At 47.5% G+C, this 25,000-nt stretch overlaps 1 protein-coding gene across 1 annotated transcript in view; it reads right to left on the reverse strand.

Annotated features, from left to right (window-relative positions):
* Positions 1-25,000, reverse strand: part of LOC125040553 — a 51,626-nt gene that overhangs the window by 20,472 nt on the left and 6,154 nt on the right. Inside the window, exons 2-4 of the mRNA XM_047635147.1 lie at positions 19,779-20,548; positions 9,722-10,455; positions 8,911-9,058 (exon numbers count right to left, since the gene is read on the reverse strand). Coding sequence (XP_047491103.1) covers positions 8,911-9,058; positions 9,722-10,455; positions 19,779-20,548 — 1,652 coding nt within the window. The remainder of the gene's footprint in view (positions 1-8,910; positions 9,059-9,721; positions 10,456-19,778; positions 20,549-25,000) is intronic.

Here is a 25,000-nt window from a genome sequence, read left to right on the forward strand (position 1 = left end):
GAAACAAAATACATATATAATCCCTGCTGAGTACTTGGATATAAATGTCATCTCCATTCATGAATTGTGCCTGCCCCTGCACGGTATGAATGGCAAGGCGAAGTTTCCCGCCTCCCTTCCGTCTCATGCGTGCAAAGCGGGCAACAAATCTTGGAAGAATTGAACTATCATGACCAACATTTTTACCCGGGGCCTGCGCTACTCCAGTAACAGGTACCATATATTCTTAATAGCACGTTCATATTCTGCCAAGCTCTTTTACCAATCCCTGTTCCTATAATAGACACCCTGTCTTTCTCTTTCTCCCTCTTCTCTCTTTCTCTCCCTCTTCTCTCTTTCTCTCTCTCCATCTTCTCTCTTTCTCTTCCTCTTCTCTCTTTCTCTCCTTATTCTCTCTTTCTCTCTCTCTTTCTCCCTCTCTCACCATTTTTTCTCTCTCTTTCTCTTTCTCCCTCTCTCTCTATTTTTTTTCTCTCTCAACCTCTCCCTATCCCTCCCTTTCTCCCTCTTCCTCACATTTCCACGCATGTACGCGGATATATCCATATGACGTCAAGGCTGGCACAGAAATCCTACAAGCACTTGAGCGACGGCAGGCACGCGACGCAACCCTTCCCCTTGCCGTCACGCGATTTTCCTTCTTCCTATTCCATCCTGCCGTCACCCTTGCCTTCCTGCTCTCACCTCGCTTTCCCCCTGCCACCCTGGCCTTTCCGACACACCCTTACTGTCTCCGGGCTTAACCCTTTCTCGCCGCCTCGTCCCGTTCTTTTGGAGAATTCTTTCTAAAGCATATGGGTGTACAAATAAATGAGAAATGGGGGTGAGAGGGAAGTGAAAGGGAGGGAGGGAGGGAGGGAGGGAGGGAGGGAGGGAGGGAGGGAGGGAGGGAGGGAGGGAGGTAGGGAGGGAGGGAGGGAGGGAGGGAGGGAGGGAGGGAGGGAGGGGGAAGGCGGTAGGAGGGAGAAGGAGAGAGGACGAGAGAGGGAAGGGAAGGAGAGGAGAGGAGAGGGAGAGGGCGATTTGGAGGAAGTAGACTAGGGGGGGAGGGGGAGGGAGGGGGAGGGGGAGGGGGAGGGAGGGGGAGAGAGAGAGAGAGAGAGAGAGAGAGAGAGAGAGAGAGAGAGAGAGAGAGAGAGAGAGAGAGAGAGAGAGAGAGAGAGAGAGAGAGAGAGAGAGAGAGAGAGAGAGAGAGAGAGAGAGAGAGAGAGAGAGAGAGAGAGAGAGAGAGAGAGAGAGAGAGAGAGAGAGAGAGAGAGAGAGAGCGTGCATATAACGGTGCCTTGAATGCATAACAGGCGGGGCCGGGCCTTTTCAGCCCAGGCCCGACGAGAGCAACGCGGGCAACGACAAGTCCCCCAATCGCTCCCAGCCTAGAAGGTCACCTCGTTCATTATACAAAGCGCATCGACCTGTTTCTCCCACAAACTGTTCCGCCCCACCTGCTTGCCCCCTTCCCTGCCCAAACCCCCTGTCCCCGATCCCTTTCCTCCTCTCCCCTCTCCCTCCCTGCCCTTTCCCTTTCCCTCTCCCTCTCCCCTAGCCCTAGCCTTCTCCCCGCCCCTCCCTGTTATTCCTATTCAATTCCGCCGATGTCCCACAGCCTAATAAGTCATGCATTATTTCTGCCTTGCGGCCGTCTCCCTACTCTGCCAGTGTGTATAACTGTGTGCGTGTACATAAAAACACACACATGCACGTACGTGCGCATTCTCTCTCTCTCTCTCTCTCTCTCTCTCTCTCTCTCTCTCTCTCTCTCTCTCTCTCTCTCTCTCTCTCTCTCTCTCTCTCTCACACACACACAACACACACACACACACACACACACACACACACACACACACACACACACACACACACACAACACACATACACACATACACACATACACACATACACACATACGCACATACGCACATACACACATACACACATGCGCACATACACACATACGCACATACACACATACACACATACACACATACGCACATACATACACACACACACACACTTTATACATATATACTATATATATTATATTCATTAGGCATATAGATAGATAAATGGAAAGAGAGAAAGAGCAAGACAGATGCTCTGTGTGTGTGTGTGTGTGTGTGTGTGTGTGTGTGTGTGTGTGTGTGTGTGTGTGTGTGTGTGTGTGTGTGTGTGTGTGTGTGTGTGTGTGTGTGTGTGTGCGCGTGTGCGTGCGTGCGTGTGCGTTGGTGTGTGTGCGCGCGCGCGTGTGCATATACGCATAATGTTAGTCAGTCCGAAAAAATGACCTAACTGCTAAGTTCCTTCGCTGTCCCTGCCGTGGCCACGTCAATATCTTCACGAAGAACCAGATGACCCCGCGCACTTCCGCTGACCTACGACCCCCGAACGAGCCCCAGTTTGAAAACGTATCGCTGTCCCACCAGACACCATAATCACACTGGGCACCGGTCACACTGCAGCCCCGCGCCGCAAGAATAGAGGGCCGCACCGGTAAAGCGTCACGTGACATGCACCATAGCATCGCAATACCACCATAGCGCATCACTACACAACGCGCGTGCAGTAACGAGCGGGAAGAAACCAAGACACTCACGACGCTGAGAACACGAGGTCGAGACTGGCGATGCTTCACCTTTTCGTCCACGCGGATCGATATTTCTGCGAAGGCGCTGCTCGCTACGCACACTGCACTGATATCTGCGAACAAGTGCCAAAATTTACGTCCGTGTGAGAGCACTGACATCATAAACCACGTCCACACAAGAGTGGCCGTTCGCATGTTGTCGATATATATAGGCCTCTTCGCTCAGGTATTGCAACTATGCGCGTGCATTTGACCCCTTGTAAGAAGATAACAAAAAACAGTCATATGGTATCCGTACCACTAACCTGCAAGTAGACAGAAGAATCTTGACCAGCAATGATATAAGGCAAAGAGAGATCAAAGAAAACTAAACAAAAAGTAAACGTGGGTCACAGCAGGAGAGACTTCCGCCCGCAGGAGTCGCAGCGGCAGCACCAACACGTCACCATCGGCGGCCGGAAGACGATGGACAGCCCGATCGCATCGCAGATACAGGTCTAAGTCCCTCTGAGTGCATGTGCCAGTAATCACGTGGCTCTCCGGGCATCACGAGACACTCCGCCCTGCACGTGGGCTGCCCAAGCCACAGCCTCGCGACAGGATGAGGTTTCGCCATCTTTTTCGGTACTAACAGAAACGATTATGATGGCTCCGATATGAAAGACTGTTACCCGAGATGATTACGGGCCGTTCCCTTTGTTCTCTTCGTCTTTCACTTCCATTTTCACAATTTCTAATAGTTTGCGTTCGAGTGAGTGAGCGCGAGGCACTCTCACTGCGGTCTTTCTGTTCTGCCTTAGTTAATCGACGATGTCGCTGTCGCCGCGAGAAAATGTTACTAAGCCCGGGAGAATTACAACGTCTGCGTCATAGCATCCATTTGTTCTATTATTTGTGAACTCACTTTGACCAAGGACACGCGAAGACAAATTCATGTATACACAGCTGAACATACAGACACAGACACAGACACAGGCACACACACACACACACACACACACACACACACACACACACACACACACACACACACACACACACACACACACACACACACACACACACACTTGCGCCACCGCTGCACAGGCTTTACTCACACCCGTTATGGAAGGTTGAATTATGCAGGCTTTCCCGGATCCTGCAACTGACAGTCAGTTTGCCAGGTAAACGAGGATGTTTAATCACCATTTCACCAGGCAACCAAGCGACCGCTAATTTGCATTCAATTGAACGCAAATTCTCTTCTGCTGATTTTTGTTCTAAATCGAGGTTAAGATGGACTTGACAGGTTGGTAATCTTAATCATTTGGTCACTGGGAAAATGGTGACGACAATTATTTAACTAACAACTATACTCGGATATAATGCATTCAGCTAATCACTATGGCCTTGGCAAATGCATCTTCTGCATGAAAAAGTAAAGGTAAATCTATGTCAACCATTTTTTTATGTAAACAATCCAATCTCCATTCATTATGCTGTCTCGCGGCGCTGCAGTGTTAGACACGCGAATAGAACCTTTCTTCCTTCTTTCGTTTCATGATAGCATATATCAAATGATAATGGTAGCAATTAAATAAATATCAAAGACAATGGCTTAATTTATTTGTTCATTTCATTCACATCTCGTCTGGATTAATTCATCTTTATTCCTAGCGTGACCCGTCCTTTCTTCTTTTGTCGTTTATTCGCTTTATTTATTCTGTTCCAATCATCTATTCTATTAGAAATCCACCGAATACAACCCTTGTTCCAGTAATCGTACGAACAATTCTTTCTCCCAACCAATTACATCCAGCCTCCCTTCTTCCATCTTTATCAACCATTACGCCTCTACCCACATATTCTTTTCTACTGATGCCTTTCCCCCCCTCCCCTTGTCACCCCCTGTTGCGTCCTGCGGCAGGTGGACGTCGGGTAAAGGCTGGGGGGGGGGGGGGGCTGGTGAGGGAGGGAGAAAGGGAGGGGGGGGGCTGGTGAGGGAGGGAGAAAGGGGGGGGGGGCTGGTGAGGGAGGGAGAAAGGGGGGGGGGCTGGTGAGGGAGGGAGAAAGGGGGGGGCACTCGCACTCCCATCCCCCTCTCTGGACGGGGGGAGGAGAGGGAGGGGAGGCTGCTGGGTAAAGGGAGAAGGGGGAAAGACTAGGGGATGCAAGGAAGGTGAATCGGAGGTGGCAGGGACACGTGGGAAGGCGGAAGGGAAGGGAGCTGAGGAGTTGTGGATGGGCGGTGAATCAGAGATTTAAGAAGGAAAAAGGGAAAAGGGAAAAGGCCGAAGGGAAAATGGAGAAGGGAAGAGGAACAAGGGAGAAGGGAGAAGTGGAAGGGGGAGGGGGAAGGTGCTGCCTGGCAGTGGGAAGGGGGAGGGCGGTGGAGGGGCAAGGCGGTGCTGCAGTGAGAACGCTGGCTGCCGCCGCCGCCGCCGCATCCGACTCTGACTGCACCTGCGGTCACGCCACCTCACGAACACTGACAGCCTAAAAAAAAGGCCTAGGTTTTTCTTCCAATCTTCTATTCTTTTAATCAAGATTGGGTTTTATGCGTCACGTAACGTCTGAGATGAAAATTACTTCTTAGCACGGAATTCGCCGAAATTAATCTTTTTTTTTTCTTTCATTCAATCTGTTTTTCGGTATTAAGTTGTTTTTTTTATTCTTATTCAGCAATGTCAAGGTCAAGACAAGAGCAAGCACCACTGAGCAAAATATGAAACGAAAAAAGACTTAATCCCAGAGTCTGACCTTGACTTTTTCCCTTCCTTTTATGTGCCTTATGTTACTGCCTCCCCTCGCCGACATCACACACACACACACACACACCCGCGCGCACGCAACGCTGCAGCCAACACAAAACCCAAATACAAATCTACCAACGAAATACATACACAAAATAAGTAAACAAACAACATGAAAGAAGAAGAAAAAACGACATTCGAAAATCAGACTCATTAGTCAAAACCGAAGAGGATTCCCAAAACTTAAAATTCCCTCGACCACAACTTGCGCGAGCACTTCCTTTCATCAGAGAAGCCGCTGCTCCCGCCACCGCCACTGTTATCACGAACTGGGCGATTAGCGGTGACGATGCTATATTACACCCATCACAACTCTCGACTTTGTTATTCTAATCTGCCTAACCATGAAAAAAAAAAACATTAAATATCATCACCATCCCGCTATGCTCATTATCTATCCCTCTCATTAATATCATCACTTGCTTTTATCGTTACCATCACTTGCTTTCATTATTACCAGTGCCATTGTCACTATCAACCGAGCCATCCTTACCATCACCTCACCATCAGGCCCTTTCAGCCGCAGCGCAATCAAGGCAACATGACGCAGGGAAACAAGAGCAAATCTCCCACAAGGTCTGGCAACACTTTCACGGCGACGCTGATATTGGTGGTGGAAGAGAGGGAGAGGGAGAGGGAGAGGGAGAGGGAGAGGGAGAGGGAGAGGGAGAGGGAGAGGGAGAGGGAGAGGGAGAGGAGAGGGAGAAGGAGGAGGAGGAGGAGGAGGAGGAGGAGGAGGAGGAGGAGGAGGAGGAGGAGGAGGAGGAGGAGGAGGAGGAGGAGGAGGAGGAGGAGGAGGAGGAGGAGGAGGAGGAGGAGGAGGAGGAGGAGGAGGAGGAGGAGAGGGAGGAGAGGGAGAGGGAGGAGAGGGAGAGGTAGGAGAGGGAGAGGTAGGAGAGGGAGAGGCAGGAGAGGGAGAGGTAGGAGAGGGAGAGGGAGGAGAGGGAGAGGGAGGAGAGGGAGAGGGAGGAGAGGGAGAGGGAGGAGAGGGAGAGGGGGGAGAGGGAGAGGGAATCGGAAGGAGAAGGAGAAGGAGAAGGAGAAGGAGAAGGAGAAGGAGAAGGAGAAGGAGAAGGAGAAGGGGAAAGGGAAGGGGAAGGGGAAGGGGAAAGGGAAGGGGAAGGGGAAAGGGAAGGGGAAGGATAAAGGGAAGGAGAAGGGGAAGGAGAAAGGTAAGGGGAAGGGGAAGGAGAAAGGGAAGGGGAAGGGGACAGGGAAGGGGAAGGGGAAGGGGAAGGGGAAGGGGAAGGGGAAGGAGAAAGGGAAGGGGAGGGGGAAGGGGAAGGGGAAGGAGAAAGGGAAGGGGAAGGGGAAGGGGAAAGGGAGGGGGAAGGGGAAGGGGAAGGGGAAGGGGAAGGGGAAGGAGAAGGAGAAAGGGAAGGGGAAGGGGAAGGGGAAGGGGAAGGAGAAAGGGAAGGGGAAGGGGAAGGGGAAGGGGAAGGGGAAGGGGAAGGGGAAGGGGAAGGGGAAGGGGAGGGGGAAGGGGAGGGGGAAGGGGAGGGGGAAGGGCAGGGGAAAGGGAAGGGGAAGGGTAAGCAATAGAAGGATAAGAATAAGGAGAATGAAAATCAAAAGGAAAAGGAAAGGAAAACGGAGAGAGAGGAGAAGAAGGTTGAGGAGAAAGAAAAGACAGAAGAAGAAGAAGAAGAAGAACAAGAACAAGAACAAGAAGAACAACAATAACAAGAACAAGAAGATGAAGCAAGAGAAAAAATAAAACACATCGCCACACCCTTCGACAGCACGTAGGGGAGGGATTGCAGTACGAGTGATTCATCTCAGAAAAAAAAATACAAGCTACATCGACAGGAGAAGGAGGAGGAGGATTGGCGATTAAGGAGGTAGGGAGGAGTAGGAAAAGGAGGAGGGGGAAGAGGAGGGGGAGGAGGAAGAGGAAAAGGAGGCGATGACAATGACGATGATGACGAAGGAGAGAGGAGAGGAGACGAAGAGGAAGAGGAAGAAGAGCAGAAGATAGAGGAGGCATTAAAAAAAAAAAAAAACAAGAGCAATGGCAAGAGCAAGAGCAAGACCATCACACCCATCCGCACAGCCAAAGCCTCCAGTCCGGCAACAACAGCGCACACAGCCCTTAACCGACGCCCACTCAGCCTGTCTTGAAGGTGAGGGAGGCAGCCTTGGACGAGTAAAAGTTCCCGGACGCGTGTCAACAAACTTTGTCCCTTGAGTTCCGACAGGACCGCGAGTCTTACAAGCGCCGACATTTCCAAGTCCGTGGACGGAGCGAGTTGCATCACGGAGAAGATTGGGAGATGAGAGTGAGGATGGGAAAGGGGGGATAAGGTGCAGGTACAAGAAAGCGAGGGAGAGGAAGGGGAAGTTGATAGGGAAGGAAGGTGGGAGAAGGTAAAGCTGGTATGGAAAGAAGGGGGATGAATGTGATGATGATGATGATGATGATGATGATGATGATGATGATGATGATGATGATGATGATGATGATGATGATGATGATGATGATGATGATGATGATGATGATGATGATGCTGATGCTGATGCTGATGCTGCTGCTGCTGCTGATGCTGATGCTGATGCTGATGCTGATGATGGAAGGGAACAAGCGATATACAAGAAGCGAAACACAGAACACAAGCCAAAAAGGATGGTTAAATCCTGTTACGGTTTGAAAATAAAAGAGATCCAGAAAATCTATGCTTCTTAAAATCGAATAAACAAGTACACGCAAATTCGCCTTCTGTCCCCTTGGTGGGCGCCGGCGGTATCCCAAGACACGAGAGCCCAGGTGAATCGGCTCTGCTCGCCACAGGCCGTAACATCCGCGTCTCGCCGTTATGATAATGCCGACTTACGGTCGCTCGGCATCGTCACCGCTCGTGTCACCTTATAAGTTCCCGCTGCCGCCTTCTTCAGACACAAGAAATCGACGGCGAAGACGCAGCATTATCATTTTACGATGACACGCTCACATATGCGGCACGCTAGTCGTTAAAGAGTTACGACATCTGGCTTAAGGTTCCCTAAATAAGCAAAGCCACTTGCGCCACGTGGCTTGAGCAAGTCGCCGCGCGATATCAGCCAAATGGTATGTGGATTTGCGGTAGCCATGAACACGCAATGGGATCCTCTGCGGCGTTGGCGAAGTCAAGGCGTCGATGAGAACATGGCTATAAGGTGAGAACAAAACGCAAAACTGTGATGCAAAGGAAGGATCGGGTATTTGGTTACCACTTCATAAGAGTGCAGACGTTTAGTTTACTTCCGGATTAGACTTCATGATTAGCGTTCAAAGAATCCTGTTCCGACTACATCCCACAGTCAGCTGATCAGCGCGACCATAACACTTGGCTTCTACCACGAGATGAACTTCCACAGCTTACACAGGCCTTCGTCATAATTCAACAAACAAGACATGACACTGGACTATTAAACACACGACATGCTGACCTTCGACGAAAGAGACAAAACGGCATCCTAAATACAAAGGGAGTCACCCTCTTAAAATGCAATACCAAAAGATGAAGAAGAACAAGAACAAGAAAAAATGCCAATACTCACTTGGACCGGCGCCGGTTGAGAGAGTTGGTATGCAGTTCTGCGGGAGTCCTCGCGAGGCTGACGGACTCTAGCGCTGGGCTAGACGACCCCGATAGCGAAGACAACGAGAAACTGAGCGGAGCCAACGCTCCCATGCCGCTTGTCGCACCTGAGGAGGCAAAGGGGAATCACTAATGGAGAAGATGGATATTGGTAAAGGAGAGAGAGAAATGGAATGCAGAAGGAAGGAAGAAGGGCAGTGAAAAGATTAGGGAAAGGGGCAGGGAAGGGGAAGGGGAAGGGGAAGGGGAAGGGGAAGGGGAAGGGGAAGGGGGGAGGTGAAGGGGGAGGGGAAGGGGAAGGGGAGGTGAAGGGGGGAGGGGAAGGGGAAGGGGAAGGGGAAGGGGAAGGGGAAGGGGAAGGGGAAGGGGAAAGGGAAGAAAACGGAAAAGGTATGAGAAGGAGGGGGAAGGGAAGAAGAAAACGGGAAAGGAATGGGAAGGGGGAGGGGGGAGGTGAAGGGGGGAAAGGAAATGGGAAGGGGAAGGGAAGGGGAAGGGGAAAGGAAAGGGGAAAGGGGAAGGGGAAGGGGAAGGGGAAAGGGAAGGGGAAAAGGGAAAGGGGAAGGGGAGGGGGAAGAGGAAGGGGAATGAAAAGGATGGGGGTAGGAAAGAGGAAATAATAGGAAAAAATGAAAACAGACAGGGAAGGGGGATATCTAGGAAAGCTTGAAGAAGTGAAAAAAAGAAAGTATTTTGTTTTTCTATATGTGACAGTTATAAGAATATGTGAACAAAATACTTAAGTATCCCATATAGTCATATACAAGTACCTTTATCATTCTCCATATTTGCAGTGTTTGGTTCGTCAACTTTAATTGAAATAACAGGTGCTGGCGAAGCGTTATATGACGGGTGCCATGACGCCGCTGGCTCTAGCCCGCGGCACAATTTGGCACCAACTTGGGGGTCGGAACACAGAGGTTCCAGGTTTGAAGATAAAAGAGTTTTGGAACAAGAGAGTTCCGGTGCAGAGCTGTTAACTTGACTTGTGCTCTTGATAGAATGAGAAATCTGTTCAAGAGAAAGGTTAGATCCACGTAAAGACTTCACAGTTAATAATCTAGTCTCAGGTACTAGTTTAAGGAAGTCCTTTTTGGCACTTTGATTGGCTAGAAAATTTTGCTTCAGTCTGCCTTCCAATTTCTCTTCTCGATGGCAGTTTTCTTTGTCAGATGATGAGAGAAAACGATCGCTCTCTGTATCGCTCAAACGTAGAAAACGAGCATCACCGTTCTCACTTGAGAGAAAACGGATATCCTCATCTTCTAGGGGATACTCCGGTGGAGGTGTTACCGATGACGACTCGAAGCGTAGCGTATTCCTAGATGCTGCTCTGCTTTCCGTTTTCGATGTTCTCGAACTCAAAGACTCTTCGTCCACGTGATCGAGATTTAGGATGAACTCGTGGTCGTGAATAAGCGACGGGAGTCCTAAAGATGCTTCTCCCGAATCACTGAAGTAGTCGCTCGTGACGCTATTGGCTCGGGCCTTCAGCAATGGAGACCTGAAATAGATAAAAGACAATTAATGAACCGATTTCAAAGTATTACAATCCATGGTAAATAAGCTAGCTATATATATATATATATATATATATATATATATATATATATATATATACACATATATATATATGTTTGTATATCTAAAAAAAAATCGGTAACTAACATGTATGTATACGCATTCATACATTCATACATACACTAATGAGTATATATAATGTATTTCTAATATATAATATATATATGTATGTATGTATGCATAAGTGTATAACTAAATGTATAAATAAGTAATTAAATAAATAAATAAATAAATAAATACATATATATATATTATATATAATATATATATACTAAATATATACTCACACACATATACATATATATACATACAAAGATGAGACATACATACATACATGCATACATACATACATATATATATAAATATATATACATACACCAATACATACACACTCACACACACACACACATATATACATATATACATACACACATACATACATACATACATACATACACACACACACACACACACACACACACACACACACACACGCATATATATATACGCCCATATCCTAAACTCAACATCATTCCACCACATCACCTCATCCGCTCCAATATATATAAAACGAAAGTCTCTCGTGTTCTAAAAACTCGAATCGCCTAGAAGCGAAAGTAATATCCCCCTCACCCACCCCTCCCTTCCCGACCCCCACACCCCCCTCCTGACCGAAATGCCGAAAGTAAAACCTGCGACCGGCATTGTTACCCCCTGACCCGTCTATTTAGCGACCGGCGCGACGGGCCGGGCCGCGACACTGGAGCGATAATAATAATACTGGCAGAGAAAAGGGGGTTTTGCATCCGGTGTTTTGCCACCGCCATTGTGAGAGACGCCAGCAGAGTCGGGCGTGGCGTACTGCTGTGGCCGCCCACGCAACGTTAGACCTACATTGCTCTAACAGGCAAGATTCGGGAACAGCCGCTTATAAAAAAGGCGCCGATCGTTTCAACACATCTGCTGCATAGAGCCAGGGATGTGCGACATGGAATTTGGGGAAAACAGCCCCTTTGATACGAAAGAGAAACCTGTGGAAATTTGTTAGGAGACGACAATATGGCAGGTTAATAAATGTCGTTAAGAAATGCTAAAACAGTAGGTACTTAAAATTTCGAACGGTGAAAGTCACTGGAAAAACGTGTCACTGAGTGTATTCTTTAATTGGTCTCGTCATAATATGAACTTCAGTCTCCTCAGAATTAATGATAAAGCCTGGAAAAATAAGAGAAAAGCAAAAACAAAAACAAAAAAATCGAAAAATACAAAAAAATCAAATTGATTTACTTGTTTTCCACATCTTTACCAGACTCATTAAAACCGCCAATCAACTTCCTTAATGATAATTATCACCGATTCTGTCGCAATCACCATCATCACTGCTATGCGCACACTTTTACAATTATCATAATCATCGCAATCGCAATGTTTGGCCTTCAAAGACCGTCCCCGAAACCGACATATTTGTTCTCTATCTGTGTAAAAATATGTTCGCTGGTTATGCACTGTGGGAAAGTACGGAGCTTTGGCAAGTTTTTTTTCCCTTACTAAAAGAAGTACAATGTCGCAGAATTCTTAAAGCAACCAAATATAACCTTGACTCTTGCTATACAAAAGCTAAATGATGTATCAGTTTAGCCGAAATAAATGTTTGTGTCAATCGTGGTGATATCAGTCAGCGTTTCTTTTCCTCAGCACCAAAGTCTAAGACGACCGAATTCCGCAAGCAAACAGCGAAACAAGCAACATCCACGGCAACGCGAACGCCCTAGCATGCACGTGAGCTTCTGCAGGTGCACCCCTCCCCCTCCCGTCCCCTCCCTTCGTTCCTCCCCTTCTCCCCCCTGACGCCCCCTTCTCTCCCCCTCTCGACTTCTCTCTCCTTCCCTCCACGTCTCTCCCCTCCCCTTCCTCTCTTCCCTTCCCACTGTCTCTCCCCTTCCCCCGGTGTCTCCCCTCTGTCTCTCCACTTCCCCTGCCTCTCCCCCTGTCTCTCCCCTTCCCCCGTCTCTCCCCTTCCCCCGTCTCTCCCCTTCCCCTCCCCCTTCCTCCCCCGAGCCTCCAAGGAACAAGTTTCACTCGTCCTTTATCGCTAAGTCTCATGCGAGAAGCCACACCTGGAAGCAGGAGAAGGGACTGTCTGGGCTTCCACGGATAATGCATACACATGTGGGTGTGTTTGTGTTCGTGTTTGCTTGCCTGTGCTTGCTTTAGCGCGCGTGAGTAAGCGCTTATGTATGTGGGAAATGAAGTCAGAAGCATGGACTTTTCCAGGAATTGTACGTTTGACAAACGCAAGAAACTGACGCATGTGGCACAGCAACAATTCACTATTTGTTCCTCGATGAGGAAATCTAATGTCTAAGTGGAAATTATTCGTGTTCTTAGGTTCTTATATTGTTTTACTGTGGTAGTTGATGTTTATGCACACGTTTACGAAAGTGGCATTACGAATGTGTTGGAATACAGTTTATTGTACTTTAGATTATAGTTTATTAAAAGAAACTAAATTCACAATAACTCTAACAAGCACTAGCAGACAAGAGTGTGAAATTTGATACATTATAAAATTCTACATTTGCATGTCTTTACATAGTTGCTATTCAGCTCAACAAATTATTTACATCCTGACAACACTTTGCCTCTTATTTACCTTTTTGCTCTACAGTTTTCCATCGGCATGATACCCAATTTAACCCACCTCGTTAAACCCAGCTGAATATTCATAGAAAGCTGATGAGTGCGTTCGGAAACACTCGTCTTACTCGCCCCCACTCGTTACGAAGAGAAATTCAGGGACGGTGTAATTTACATAATAATCTTGGGTGTGATTCTTGGCTCCTAGGGACCCGGCACGCTCCCAGGTCACGAGGGTCAACTTGCAATAACACTCCTGGACCTGCAATTGCACGTCTACGAGCCAGGGGGAAGAGGGCGGTCTGTTGGTACTGGCTTATTCCTTTCTCTGCATTTTGCTCTCTTATCGACCCTCGGGAAACTCGGTTTATTTGCGCGAATCGGTCGAAATCTCACGAATGCCGCGTAATAATAATGATAATAAAATATCTGCATCACGTGCGCGTCATTTCTTAAACTGTGACGGAACTAAATTTATCTCGCTCTCCGCCAGAAGCCAACAGCCGTCTCCGCCTCATTAAATTTCCTCGCACTCACGGCAGGACCTGAGCGTGACAGGCGGTGCCTCGGGAATGCGATGGTCTTGAGGGTGCCGAAGGACCTCGTGCCAGGGAAGGATAAAGGATAAAAAGGTTGACAGTAGAATAGAGTTGGATGAAAGAGGAAGAAGAGCGGGGTTGAGAGAGAGAGAGAGAGAGAGAGAGAGAGAGAGAGAGAGAGAGAGAGAGAGAGAGAGAGAGAGAGAGAGAGAGAGAGAGAGAGAGAGAGAGAGAGAGAGAGAAAGGGGATCACACGCACAATCATCCGCCCATTTTCACGACAACAGCAGTGGGCGGCGCGCGTGGGTCAAGGGCAGAAAGACAACGCGATTGCCTGTGGTAATCATATATAATATCATCGCCGGGTGATTCCAAAATGGATTCGAGAAGGTAAGAACTGAAAGGATGTTAAATAAGCGTAAGGCAGTTCTTTTTTTTTTTTTTTTTTACAAACTGCTAATGTCATTCACTTCTTTTTTTTTAAATAAAAAAAATAAATGGTCAGTTAACCTCCTCCCAATCATCATAAAACGGGTCCGAAAGGGATCAAGGTATCTTAAAAGAGCCATTTGCACGACCATTTCAGGGACAGTGTTGATGCTAAAGCGGTTCTGAACATTTACAAAAAAAAAAGGCTTCCTCGTTCACCTTCCTACACACACACACACACACACACACACACACACACACACACACACACACACACACACACACACACACACACACACACACACACACACAAAAAAAAAAAAAAAAAAAAAAAAAAATATATATATATATATATAACAACAGTAATAATAATAATGACAATGATAACAACACCAACAATAATAAAAATTAAACCAATAATAGTATTAGTAATAATAATAATCATAATTATAATAATAATAATAATAATAATAATAATAATAATAATGATGATGATGATGATGATGATGATGATGATGATGATGATGATGATGATGATATGATGATGATGATGATGATGATGATGATGATGATGATGATGATGATGATGATGATGATGATGATGATGATGATGATGATGATGATGATGATGAAGATGATGATAATATTATTAATAATAATAACAATAATAATAATAATAATAATAATAATAATAATAATAATAATAATAATAATAATAATAATAATAATAATAATAATAATAATAATAATTAAAATAAAATAATAATAATTAAAATAATAATAATAATTCCAATACAGTAATTGTGTATATATATAAAGTATATAAAACTAAGTAATAACAACAACAGCAACAAAAATAAACAAACAAAATACAATATATAGAAATGAAATAATCTATTAATCTATTTCACTGCCCATTATCTTGAAACGCGGATAAAATTCCCCGTGGCATTTCAAATTACATATAAAATTACACTGAACAAAAAAAAAAATAATTGCAGATAACGAGTCTCAAGCCCCTGATACATTTAATCTTTTCGAAGAGTTCCTGAAATTCTGTTCTGAACCCTTGTCCGATTCTCTGCTCCTGGCTTGGTCTTTGTTATTTAACCCATTGTGATGGCTGATGGTGATGTTATTTTCGTTTTCCCGATGCTTTATTTAATTCTTTTTTCTTTCTTATTTCAATTTCCTGTCCCTCAACTTTATTTAATTTTTTTTCTATTCCTCTTTTCTCTTTATTCGTTCTCCACTACATCTCTTCCCCTATCCATTCCCCTCTGTAGATCTGTCTATCTATCTATCTGTGCGTCTGCCTGCCTGCCTGCCTGCCTGCCTGCCTGCCTGCCTGCCTGCCTGCCTGCCTGCCTGCCTGCCTGCCTGCCTGCCTGCCTGCCTGCCTGTTTGCTCAACTGCCTGCCTGTCTGCCTCTCTATCTTCTCCCCTCCCCCTCCTCCCCCACCCACCCCACCCCCTCCTGCAGGATCTCGAAGCAGCGGCGCCGAACGACCGGCTTCGCGGCTCCTGCGCCCGCCGCCCATCCATCAGCCACCCGCGCTCCTCCGCCATCAATTAGCCACTATCATCTGTCAATTAGCCCGCGCCGTCTAGCATCATCCTTGGCAGGTGATCATCATCTGCTAGACCCTTCGCTGTTCGTACGTTCCGGGTACGTGTTCGCTAATTAGATCTCTGCCTCTGTCTATCTTTCTCTTTCTTTTTTTTCCCCTTGATATCTCTCTCTCTCTCTCTCTCTCTCTCTCTCTCTCTCTCTCTCTCCTCTCTCTCTCCCTCCCTCTCTCTCTCTCTCTCTCTCTCTCTCTCTCTCTCTCTCTCTCTCTCTCTCTCTCTCCCTCTCTCTCTCTCTCTCTCTCTCTCTCTCTCTCTCTCTCTCTCTCTCTCTCTCTCTCTCTCTCCCTCTCCCTCTCCCTCTCCCTCTCCCTCTCCCTCTCCCTCTCCCTCTCCCTCTCCCTCTCCCTCTCCTTCTCCCTCTTCCTCTTCCTCTTCCTCTTCCTCTTCCTCTTCCTCTTCCTCTTCCTCTCCTTCTTCCTCTTCCTCTTCCTCTTCCTCTTCTCTTCCTCTTCCTCTTCCTCTCCTTCTTCCTCTTCCTCTTCCTCTTCCTTTCCTCCTTCCTCTTCTCTTCCTCTTCTCTTCCTCTTCCTCTCCTTCTTCCTCTTCCTCTTCTCTTCCTCTTCCTCTTCCTCTTCTCTTCCTCTTCTCTTCCTCTTCTCTTCCTCTTCTCTTCCTCTTCTCTTCCTCTTCCTCTCCTTCTTCCTCTTCCTCTTCCTCTTCTCTTCCTCTTCTCTTCCTCTTCTCTTCCTCTTCTCTTCCTCTTCCTCTTCTCTTCCTCTTCCTCTTCTCTTCCTCTTCCTCTTCTCTTCCTCTTCCTCTCCTTCTTCCTCTTCCTCTCCTTCTTCCTCTTCCTCTTCCTCTCCTTCTTCCTCTTCCTCTTCCTCTTCCTCTTCCTCTTCCTCTTCTCTTCCTCTTCTCTTCCTCTTCCTCTTCTCTTCCTCTTCCTCTTCTCTTCCTCTTCCTCTTCTCTTCCTCTTCTCTTCCTCTTCTCTTCCTCTTCCTCTTCCTCTTCCTCTTCTCTTCCTCTTCCTCTTCTCTTCCTCTTCTCTTCCTCTTCTCTTCCTCTTCTCTTCCTCTTCCTCTTCTTCTCTCTCTCTCTCTCTCTCTCTCTCCTCTCTCTCTCTCTCTTCTCTCTCTCTCTCTCTCTCCCTCTCCCTCTCCTCTCCCTCTCCCTCTCCTCTCCCTCTCCCTCTCCCTCTCCCTCTCCTTCTTCCTCTTCTGGCTCTTCTCTTCCTCTTCTCTTCCTCTTCTCTTCCTCTTCCTCTTCCTCTTCCTCTTCCTCTTCCTCTTCCTCTTCTCTTCCTCTTCTCTTCCTCTTCCTCTTCCTCTTCCTCTCCTTCTTCCTCTTCCTCTCCTTCTTCCTCTTCCTCTTCTCTTCCTCTTCCTCTTCCTCTTCCTCTTCCTCTCCTTCTTCCTCTTCCTCTTCCTCTTCCTCTCCTTCTTCCTCTTCCTCTTCCTCTTCTCTTCCTCTTCTCTTCCTCTTCTCTTCCTCTTCTCTTCCTCTTCTCTTCCTCTTCCTCTTCCTCTTCCTCTTCTCTTCCTCTTCCTCTTCTCTTCCTCTTCCTCTTCTCTTCCTCTTCCTCTTCTCTTCCTCTTCTCTTCCTCTTCCTCCTCTTCTCTTCCTCTTCTCTTCCTCTTCTCTTCCTCTTCTCTTCCTCTTCTCTTCCTCTTCTCTTCCTCTTCCTCTTCTCTTCCTCTTCCTCTTCCTCTTCCTCTTCCTCTTCCTCTTCTCTTCCTCTTCCTCTTCCTCTTCTCTTCCTCTTCTCTTCCTCTTCTCTTCTCTTCCTCTTCTCTTCCTCTTCCTCTTCTCTTCCTCTTCTCTTCCTCTTCTCTTCCTCTTCCTCTTCTTCTCTCTCTCTCTTCTCTCTCTCTCTCTCTCTCTTCTCTCTCTCTCTCTCCCTCTCCCTCTCCTCTCCCTCTCCCTCTCCCTCTCCCTCTCCCTCTCCTCTCCCTCTCCCTCTCCTTCTTCCTCTTCCTCTTCTCTTCCTCTTCTCTTCCTCTTCCTCTTCCTCTTCTCTTCCTCTTCTCTTCCTCTTCTCTTCCTCTTCTCTTCCTCTTCCTCTTCTCTTCCTCTTCTCTTCCTCTTCCTCTTCCTCTTCTCTTCCTCTTCCTCTTCCTCTCCTTCTTCCTCTTCCTCTCCTTCTTCCTCTTCCTCTTCCTCTTCCTCTTCTCTTCCTCTTCCTCTTCTTCTCTTCCTCTTCTCTTCCTCTTCCTCTTCTCTTCCTCTTCCTCTTCTCTTCCTCTTCCTCTTCTTCTCTTCCTCTTCCTCTTCCTCTTCCTCTTCTCTTCCTCTTCTCTTCCTCTTCCTCTCCTTCTTCCTCTTCCTCTTCTCTTCCTCTTCTCTTCCTCTTCCTCTTCCTCTTCCTTTCCTCTTCCTCTTCTCTTCCATTTCCTACTTCGTCACTTTCCTCTTCCTCTTCTCTTCCTCTTCTCTTCCTCTTCCTCTTCCTCTTCTCTTCCTCTTCCTCTTCTCTTCCTCTTCCTCTTCCTCTTCTCTTCCTCTTCTCTTCCTCTTCCTCTTCTCTTCCTCTTCCTCTTCTCTTCCTCTTCCTCTCCTTCTTCCTCTTGTGGGCGAGGAGGAGGAAGCAGAGGAGGAGGAGGAGGAGGAGGAGGAGTGAGGTAGGTAGGAGGAGGAGGAGGAGGAGGAGGAGGAGGAGGCGGAGGAGGAGGAAAATTGAAGGAGGAGGAGGAGGAAGTGAAGGAGGAGGGAGAGGGAAAAGAACTTTACAGAAAGTGATAGGCGGAGGAGGAGGCAAGTGAAGGAGGAGGAGGAGAGAGGCGGACGGAGGCGGAGGAGGAGGGGAGGAGGAGGAAAGTGTAGGAAGAGGAGGAGGAGGGGAGGAGGAGGAGGTGGAGGAGGAGGAAGGAGGAGAAAGTGAAGGAGGAGGAGGAGGAGTCGGGGAGGAGGAGGAGGAGGAGGAGGAGGAGGGGGAGAGGTGGAGGAGGAGGAGGAGGAGGAGGAGGAGGAGGAGGAGGAGTAAAGAAAGCCGAGAAAAAGAAATGGAGAAAGGGGATGAAGAAAAACGAGAATAAGGACACGAATAGTAAGCCAAAAAAAAAATGAAAATAAATAAAAACGAAAATGGAGGTGGAGGAGAAGGTGAAGGGGACGGGAAAGTGTCTTGTTACAAAGTAAGATTGGCGAAAGGTTAAAGAAGTCTGGCAGGGAGGCAGAGAAAGGAGGATGAAGAAAAGAACAGAAACGAAACGAGAAAGCGGGGAGAAAGCAAGGGAGGGAGTTTAAAATAAAAGAGAAGCAGAGAAAAATAAGGTGATGATGGTAAAAGAAAAGGAGACGTAGAAAAAAAAAAAACAAGAAAAAAAAAGAGCTTAAAGAAACTGATAAAGCAAAGGACGAGGAGAAGAAGAGAAAGAAGAGGGAGAAGGAAGAAGTGATGTAAAAGAGGGGGGAGGGACGCAAGCACCATGTAAGGAGAGCCACGCGGATGAGCACTGATTCACGTCTCCGTACTCCGGAACCGCTGCCGCTGGAAAAGGATCGTCCCCGTCAGCCACGGGAAGCCAGGTCAATGCGGGGACACTTTTGTCACCCCTAATACGCTTTACTCATGACCATGTGACCTCTTGTGGCAATGTTTATCTTGGCTCGGCGCGACGGGGCTCTGGTTCCGCAGTGCGGGCCGGTGAGTCACTCCTGAGGTGGACGCGCCGGCCCTCTCGAGGCGCGCTGGGCGAGCTTCGTTTTCTTTGCAGCCAGAAGCCGTGCACTTTGCGTAAACAGTGCAGTTGCATGACACGGACCGCAACATTTCCTCCACGTAACATTTGCGGAAATACTTATGTGGGCTGCTGTGCCTGTCATCCCTGAGAAGTATATCATACGGAGATTCCCATTTCACCTTGCTCGATTTTTTTTTTTCATTATTCGTTCATTCCTTTTCTCCTATCGACACGTATATTCAGCCATCGATGCCCTTTTCTTGATTATTACAGCAAATTCTATATCAATCCCTAAAAAATATTAATCTGCATCACATCACTTAGTCATTCGTCCATTTATCTGTCTACCCATTCATCTTGCTACATATCCTTCCATGCGCATGCTTACCCTTGGGAGCGTCCTTGGCCAGGCCGGTCTTCCTTCGGCGGGTCTGGCGTGGGCGCAGCGTCCTCTCTGATCTTTCCGTCCTTCTCTCTCTCGAAGGATTCTCTCTCGGCCTCCGAGGAAGTCCTGGTTATCGTGGATTCCTCAGAAGCTTCCTTTCCTTCTTCGTCTTCGTTCCTCCTTTCTTCTTTCTTATCGTTCTCCTCACCTTCGTGACTCCTGAGCGGTGCCACCTGACGGAGGCGTTGTAGGGACTCCTGAAGGTGCTGACGAAGACCTCGTGGGAGTCTCCGCGTGTTCTCGCTCAGGCTGGGCAGCTGAGGGACTTTGATCGTGGGCGCGGGGGGCTTGCGACGCCACGCGCGGGGGGGTCCAAGGAGACGGCGTGTGGGGGGGCGAAATGGCGGGGGGGCCAAATACTGAGGGGACGATGAGGTACTAACTGGGGGAGAGGTGTTTACACAACAGGTGGGAGGGCGTTCAGACGGATGGGGGGCCCTGGGTGGGGGGGTTAACGTGCACTGGGGGGTTGAGGGGTAATTGCGGCTATAGTAGTGGGGAGGTGAAGGTCTCACAGATGGTGGTGGAGGCCCATAGTGGTGGCGATGGGGGAGGAGGCTGGTTCTCCCGCGGTGCTGGGGGAACCAGACACTCCCTGGGGTACTGTTCGGGGGAGGGGCGCTGGTGGCGGTGGGGCAGGCGGCGGCGGTGACAGGGCGCCGGTCACTGGTGCAGGTCCTCGCCCCTCCTTCTACTCCGACATCTTCACCTCGCTGGAAAGAGAGAAGGGGGCCGTTAGTATGCTGTTCAACATTACTTTTACATGGAAATCATAAAATAAGGGTAAACAAAAAATAACGATTAAGAAATACATTCTAAATCCTATCTCGACTTTTAAAAAGGTATCCATATAAACCATTTAGAGCGGTAGTACACAAAATTACTTTTTCAACACATACAACATTCTAATCATATCCCGGCATTATCACAACCAACAGCAAAAGAAAAAAAAATCCCTCAATTTTCCTCTACTTCACAAGATTCGCATTCAAGACAAAGGGAAAACCAGAAGGACTCAGGGAAGGAACACCAAAACATCCTTCCTTCTCGCCCCATTAACGCGGTCACCCAAATGGGCAGACTTGGGACACCCTGTGGACAGCCGCTGGACACCCACCGGCCACCGCAGGCTACAAGCATATTTACAAACAACAAATCCACCCCTGCTACCAGCCACCTCCCTTGGGGACGCGAGACACTGCCGGTCGGAAAGTACGACCCGCTCTTAGTTCTGATTGTTCTGTGATGGAAAGTATAGACCACTAATAGTTTGAGAAGTTCTATTCGATGGCAAAAACAATAACAAGGGCACATGAAATGAAAGAAAGAAACAGGATGACTTAGACGAGCAAATCCATGTCCGTGAAATAAAAGAGGAAAGACGGAGAGGAGAAAACCAGACAACAAAAAAAATTAGCTTCACTTCGCTACGCCCACGTAGCTATTCCACTGCACTTTGCAATGCTGCTAATGATCCGCACCTAACAAAGCAGCGACGCGGATGACGCCACATGGCAAACTTCATTATTTACACCCTACTTATAACGAAGAAACGAACACCTGTCTTGTACCTACACCTGCGAAACTGGTCATGCGTGTGGCAGTAATTTCGTGGCATCTTATAAACCCTTTGCTAGTGTCATGCACGTCATCCTTGTATCATGCAGCTCCTGACCTATGAACTCGTGATTTCCTGCATGACATTACCAACGCACAGCCAAATAGAGCCCCGCCAGGCACTGTGCCATGTTGAGAAACGTAAGTCAATCATGGAACAAATCATTCCGGAATTTTAATGCGTCGCAGGGTTAGTCTGTGTTAACGGTTCTCCCGGTGTATCGGATCGTTTATCTGATAGCAATCCAAAACTGAACTAGAGATCCGACATAGATAAATATAAACAATACTTGGAAAACATATCATTAAAATAATACCAGAGTAAGTTAAACTGACCGAAACCGGTCAAATATATGTAAAAGCGACCAGCAGTTGGAGTTGGAAAGCCAAAATCCCTTCCTACCTCGCGTTCAGGAAAACTTGTTTTAAAACAAATTAATTAATAAACAATCAAACTCGAAGCTTACACAGGCGCATAAATACTTGAACAAGCACAAGTACGAGCAAGTGAAAGGGTCGTACCGGCTACGACCTCCACGATCACATTCCGCCAAAGGAACTAGTTCGCCCAATCGCATCTACAAATTACATCTGATACAGACATGAACATAACTTTTCATCGGGATCCAATTTCGTCTTATTTTTTTCTCCCTCCCTCTCTCCCTCTCTTTATCTCGGCGGATCTGGCGTTCCAATGTGAAATAGTTTTCTCGCTAATGCGTTCGTTAGCGACTCCGTTAGTCAGCGCTACTACTCCGAGCGAGAGTCACACAGATGGTCACACTGGCCGTTATCGCGAACAAGCGCCGTGTTACGCGATGGTACGACTTCTGTGCTGATGCCATTAACACTGCCATAGAGGCCTTTCACAATCTGCTGGATTGTGTATACGCTCTGAATAATTTCCTGAGGTTTTATCCTATGGAAGAGGGTGGAAAAGACAGAGGGAGGGAAATGAGAATCAGAAAGACAGGAGAGAAAGTCTAAATAAGGTAAAAAGGTAAAAAAGTAAATGAGTGAGAGAGAGAGAGAGAGAGAGTAAGAAAGAGAGAGAGAGAAAGAGAGAGAAAGAGAGAGAGAGAGAGAGAGAGAGAGAGAGAGAGAGAGAGAGAGAGAGAGAGAGAGAGAGAGAGAGAGAGAGAGAGAGAGAGAGAGAGAGAGAGAGAGAGAGAGAGAAAGAGAGAGAGAGAAAGAGAGAGAGAGAGAGAGAGAGAGAGAGAGAGAGAGAGAGAGAGAGAGAGAGAGAGAGAGAGAGAGAGAGAGAGAGAGAGAGAGAGAGAGCGAGAGAAGAGAGAGAGAGAGAGACGCACGACACATTGCCCGCAAAATAGCTATTACGTGACAGAACAGTCACCAGCCCGCAATGCAAAGGGCTTAGCGTGACCTCAGCGTGTCGAATATTACATAAGTCAAACTTCAGAGAGTCGTTCCCACCGCTGAAGTTACAAAAAAAAAGAGTGGTTCCACGATCCCCCTCGAGGAACTTCAGCAACTTCGCAAAGGGCTGTTTAGCGTGACACGAGACGCGCCCCAACAGCCTACACAGCCATGACCCTGCAAGGTGCTTTTCCCTTAAGGTGATATGCAGATGAGCCTCGTCCTCCCCCTTCTACCCCTCCCCCCCCCCCCCCCCCCCCAACCCTCGGATCCCGCCCCAAGACATCCCGACTCCATGCTGCATCATCCCTGACGTGTTAATTATGCGGGCTCGACTTTTCCTCATTTGGACCTACCCTTTCACTCACTACTCCTCCCACTCTTCCTCCATCTCTTCCATCTTCTTTTCCTTTCTCTTCTCCGCTTGTTCATCATTTCTTCTTTTGATGTTTTCTCCTACTCTTACTTCACTTCTTCCTTTCATTCTTCTCCTCCTCTCCCTTTTTCTCTTCTTCTTCCTCTTCTTCTTCCTCTTCTTCTTCCCCTGCCTCTTTTTCTGAGAGACAGACAAGAGAGAGAGAGAGGGGGACGAGAGAGAGAGAAGAGAAAGAGAGAGAGAGAGAGAGATGAGAAGGGATGAAGAGAGGAGAGAAGAGAGAGAGGAGAGAGAGAGAGAGAGAGAGAGAGAGAGGAGGGAGAGGAGAGGGGCAAGAGACTGACAAATGCGCACACTTTCACACGGCCCCCAGCAAGATTTACGCACCACTTAAGACGCAAATAAATTAAATCTTTATTACTTTGCAGATAACATGCTAATAGCACTGTAAATTGGTTTGTAAACAATCATCTACTCCCTTTATCCAATTACAAAGAACATTCACTACCTTTATGAGATGCAAATCAGTCACTGAATTAACAACGTACTTTGGGTAACTATTTAAAGACGTCATCAATATCTTCTAATGGGAAGCCTGGATTCATTAGTCCTTATTATTCTCTGAATCTACCAATGCCATACAACAGGATGCTAGTCACACTGCCATATGCCAAGCAAACGACATAATTTGCCATTCAAATAAAATCACGTCAATCTACAACTTCCTCTTTCGTAAAACATAGTGCATAAGCAACAAGCCAGACTCCAGTGTGAATCAGCAGACTACACGAGGCCCCAGCTGGGAGGAGGTTCAGCAGTCAGTCTAGCAGAGTCGAGTAGACAGGTAGACAAGTAGAACTGCTGCGGAGGCTGGTGGCGACGCGCACGCTCGCTCTCCCTGCCTTGGGCGCCGTCGGACGGCCCTCGGGCCGCAGCCGCTGCTCTGTTGTTGTTTCCTCGCCTTCCGTTTGCTGGGAGGCGCTGGGGTGATGTTCCAATGGCCCTTTCCTTACAAAGACGTCTATACTTTTCCTTCATACATATTGATTATTCTCCATCTCACCATTATTTTTTTAAATTATCCTTGCCATCGTTACTGCCACCACCATCACCGCCATCGGTAGTTTTCTTGATTCAGCCTCTCCTAAAATTACATTTACTCCCGTTTTCCCACATTTTCCTCAAATCAACACTTCCGCTCAAGTTCGCCCCATTTAGCCGCAATATCCCCATAGGCACAATACCCTCAACAACATAACAGACATAGAATACACTCAATACAAAACACAAACGCCAGCATAACCATCCCTCTTCTTCCCACGCCTTCCCCCCTTTCAAAGACAACGCGCAAAACAAAACGAAAGACGGAGAAGGGGAAAAAGTCTTACATAAGCCTTCTCAGGTCCGGGACAAAGGCCGAAGGAACTTGAGTAATGCAGGAACACCAAAAACTGGTTATTATCCAAACCATGGGGAAGGAAGGGGGAGAGGGTTAGGGAATGGGGGCGGGGGAAGGGGAGGGGGAGGAGGGGAGGAGTAGGAGGAGGGGGAGGAAGGCTCTCGACCCTCTTCCCACCTTCCCACGTTATATAAAACTTAATAATAGCTACAGTGAATACAATTAATGATTATAGTTATGGTTATGATAATACCGACAGTAACAATGATAAATAACAATAGCCATAATATCAAATCAACATAATAAAATGATGATGATGATACTGATGATAAGAACACCAACAATAACGATGACGGTGTCAATAACAACAAAATATTCAAATCAAGCAAAAGTCGC

Source organism: Penaeus chinensis, chromosome 29, assembly GCF_019202785.1.
Source record: "Penaeus chinensis breed Huanghai No. 1 chromosome 29, ASM1920278v2, whole genome shotgun sequence".
NCBI lineage: Eukaryota > Metazoa > Arthropoda > Malacostraca > Decapoda > Penaeidae > Penaeus > Penaeus chinensis.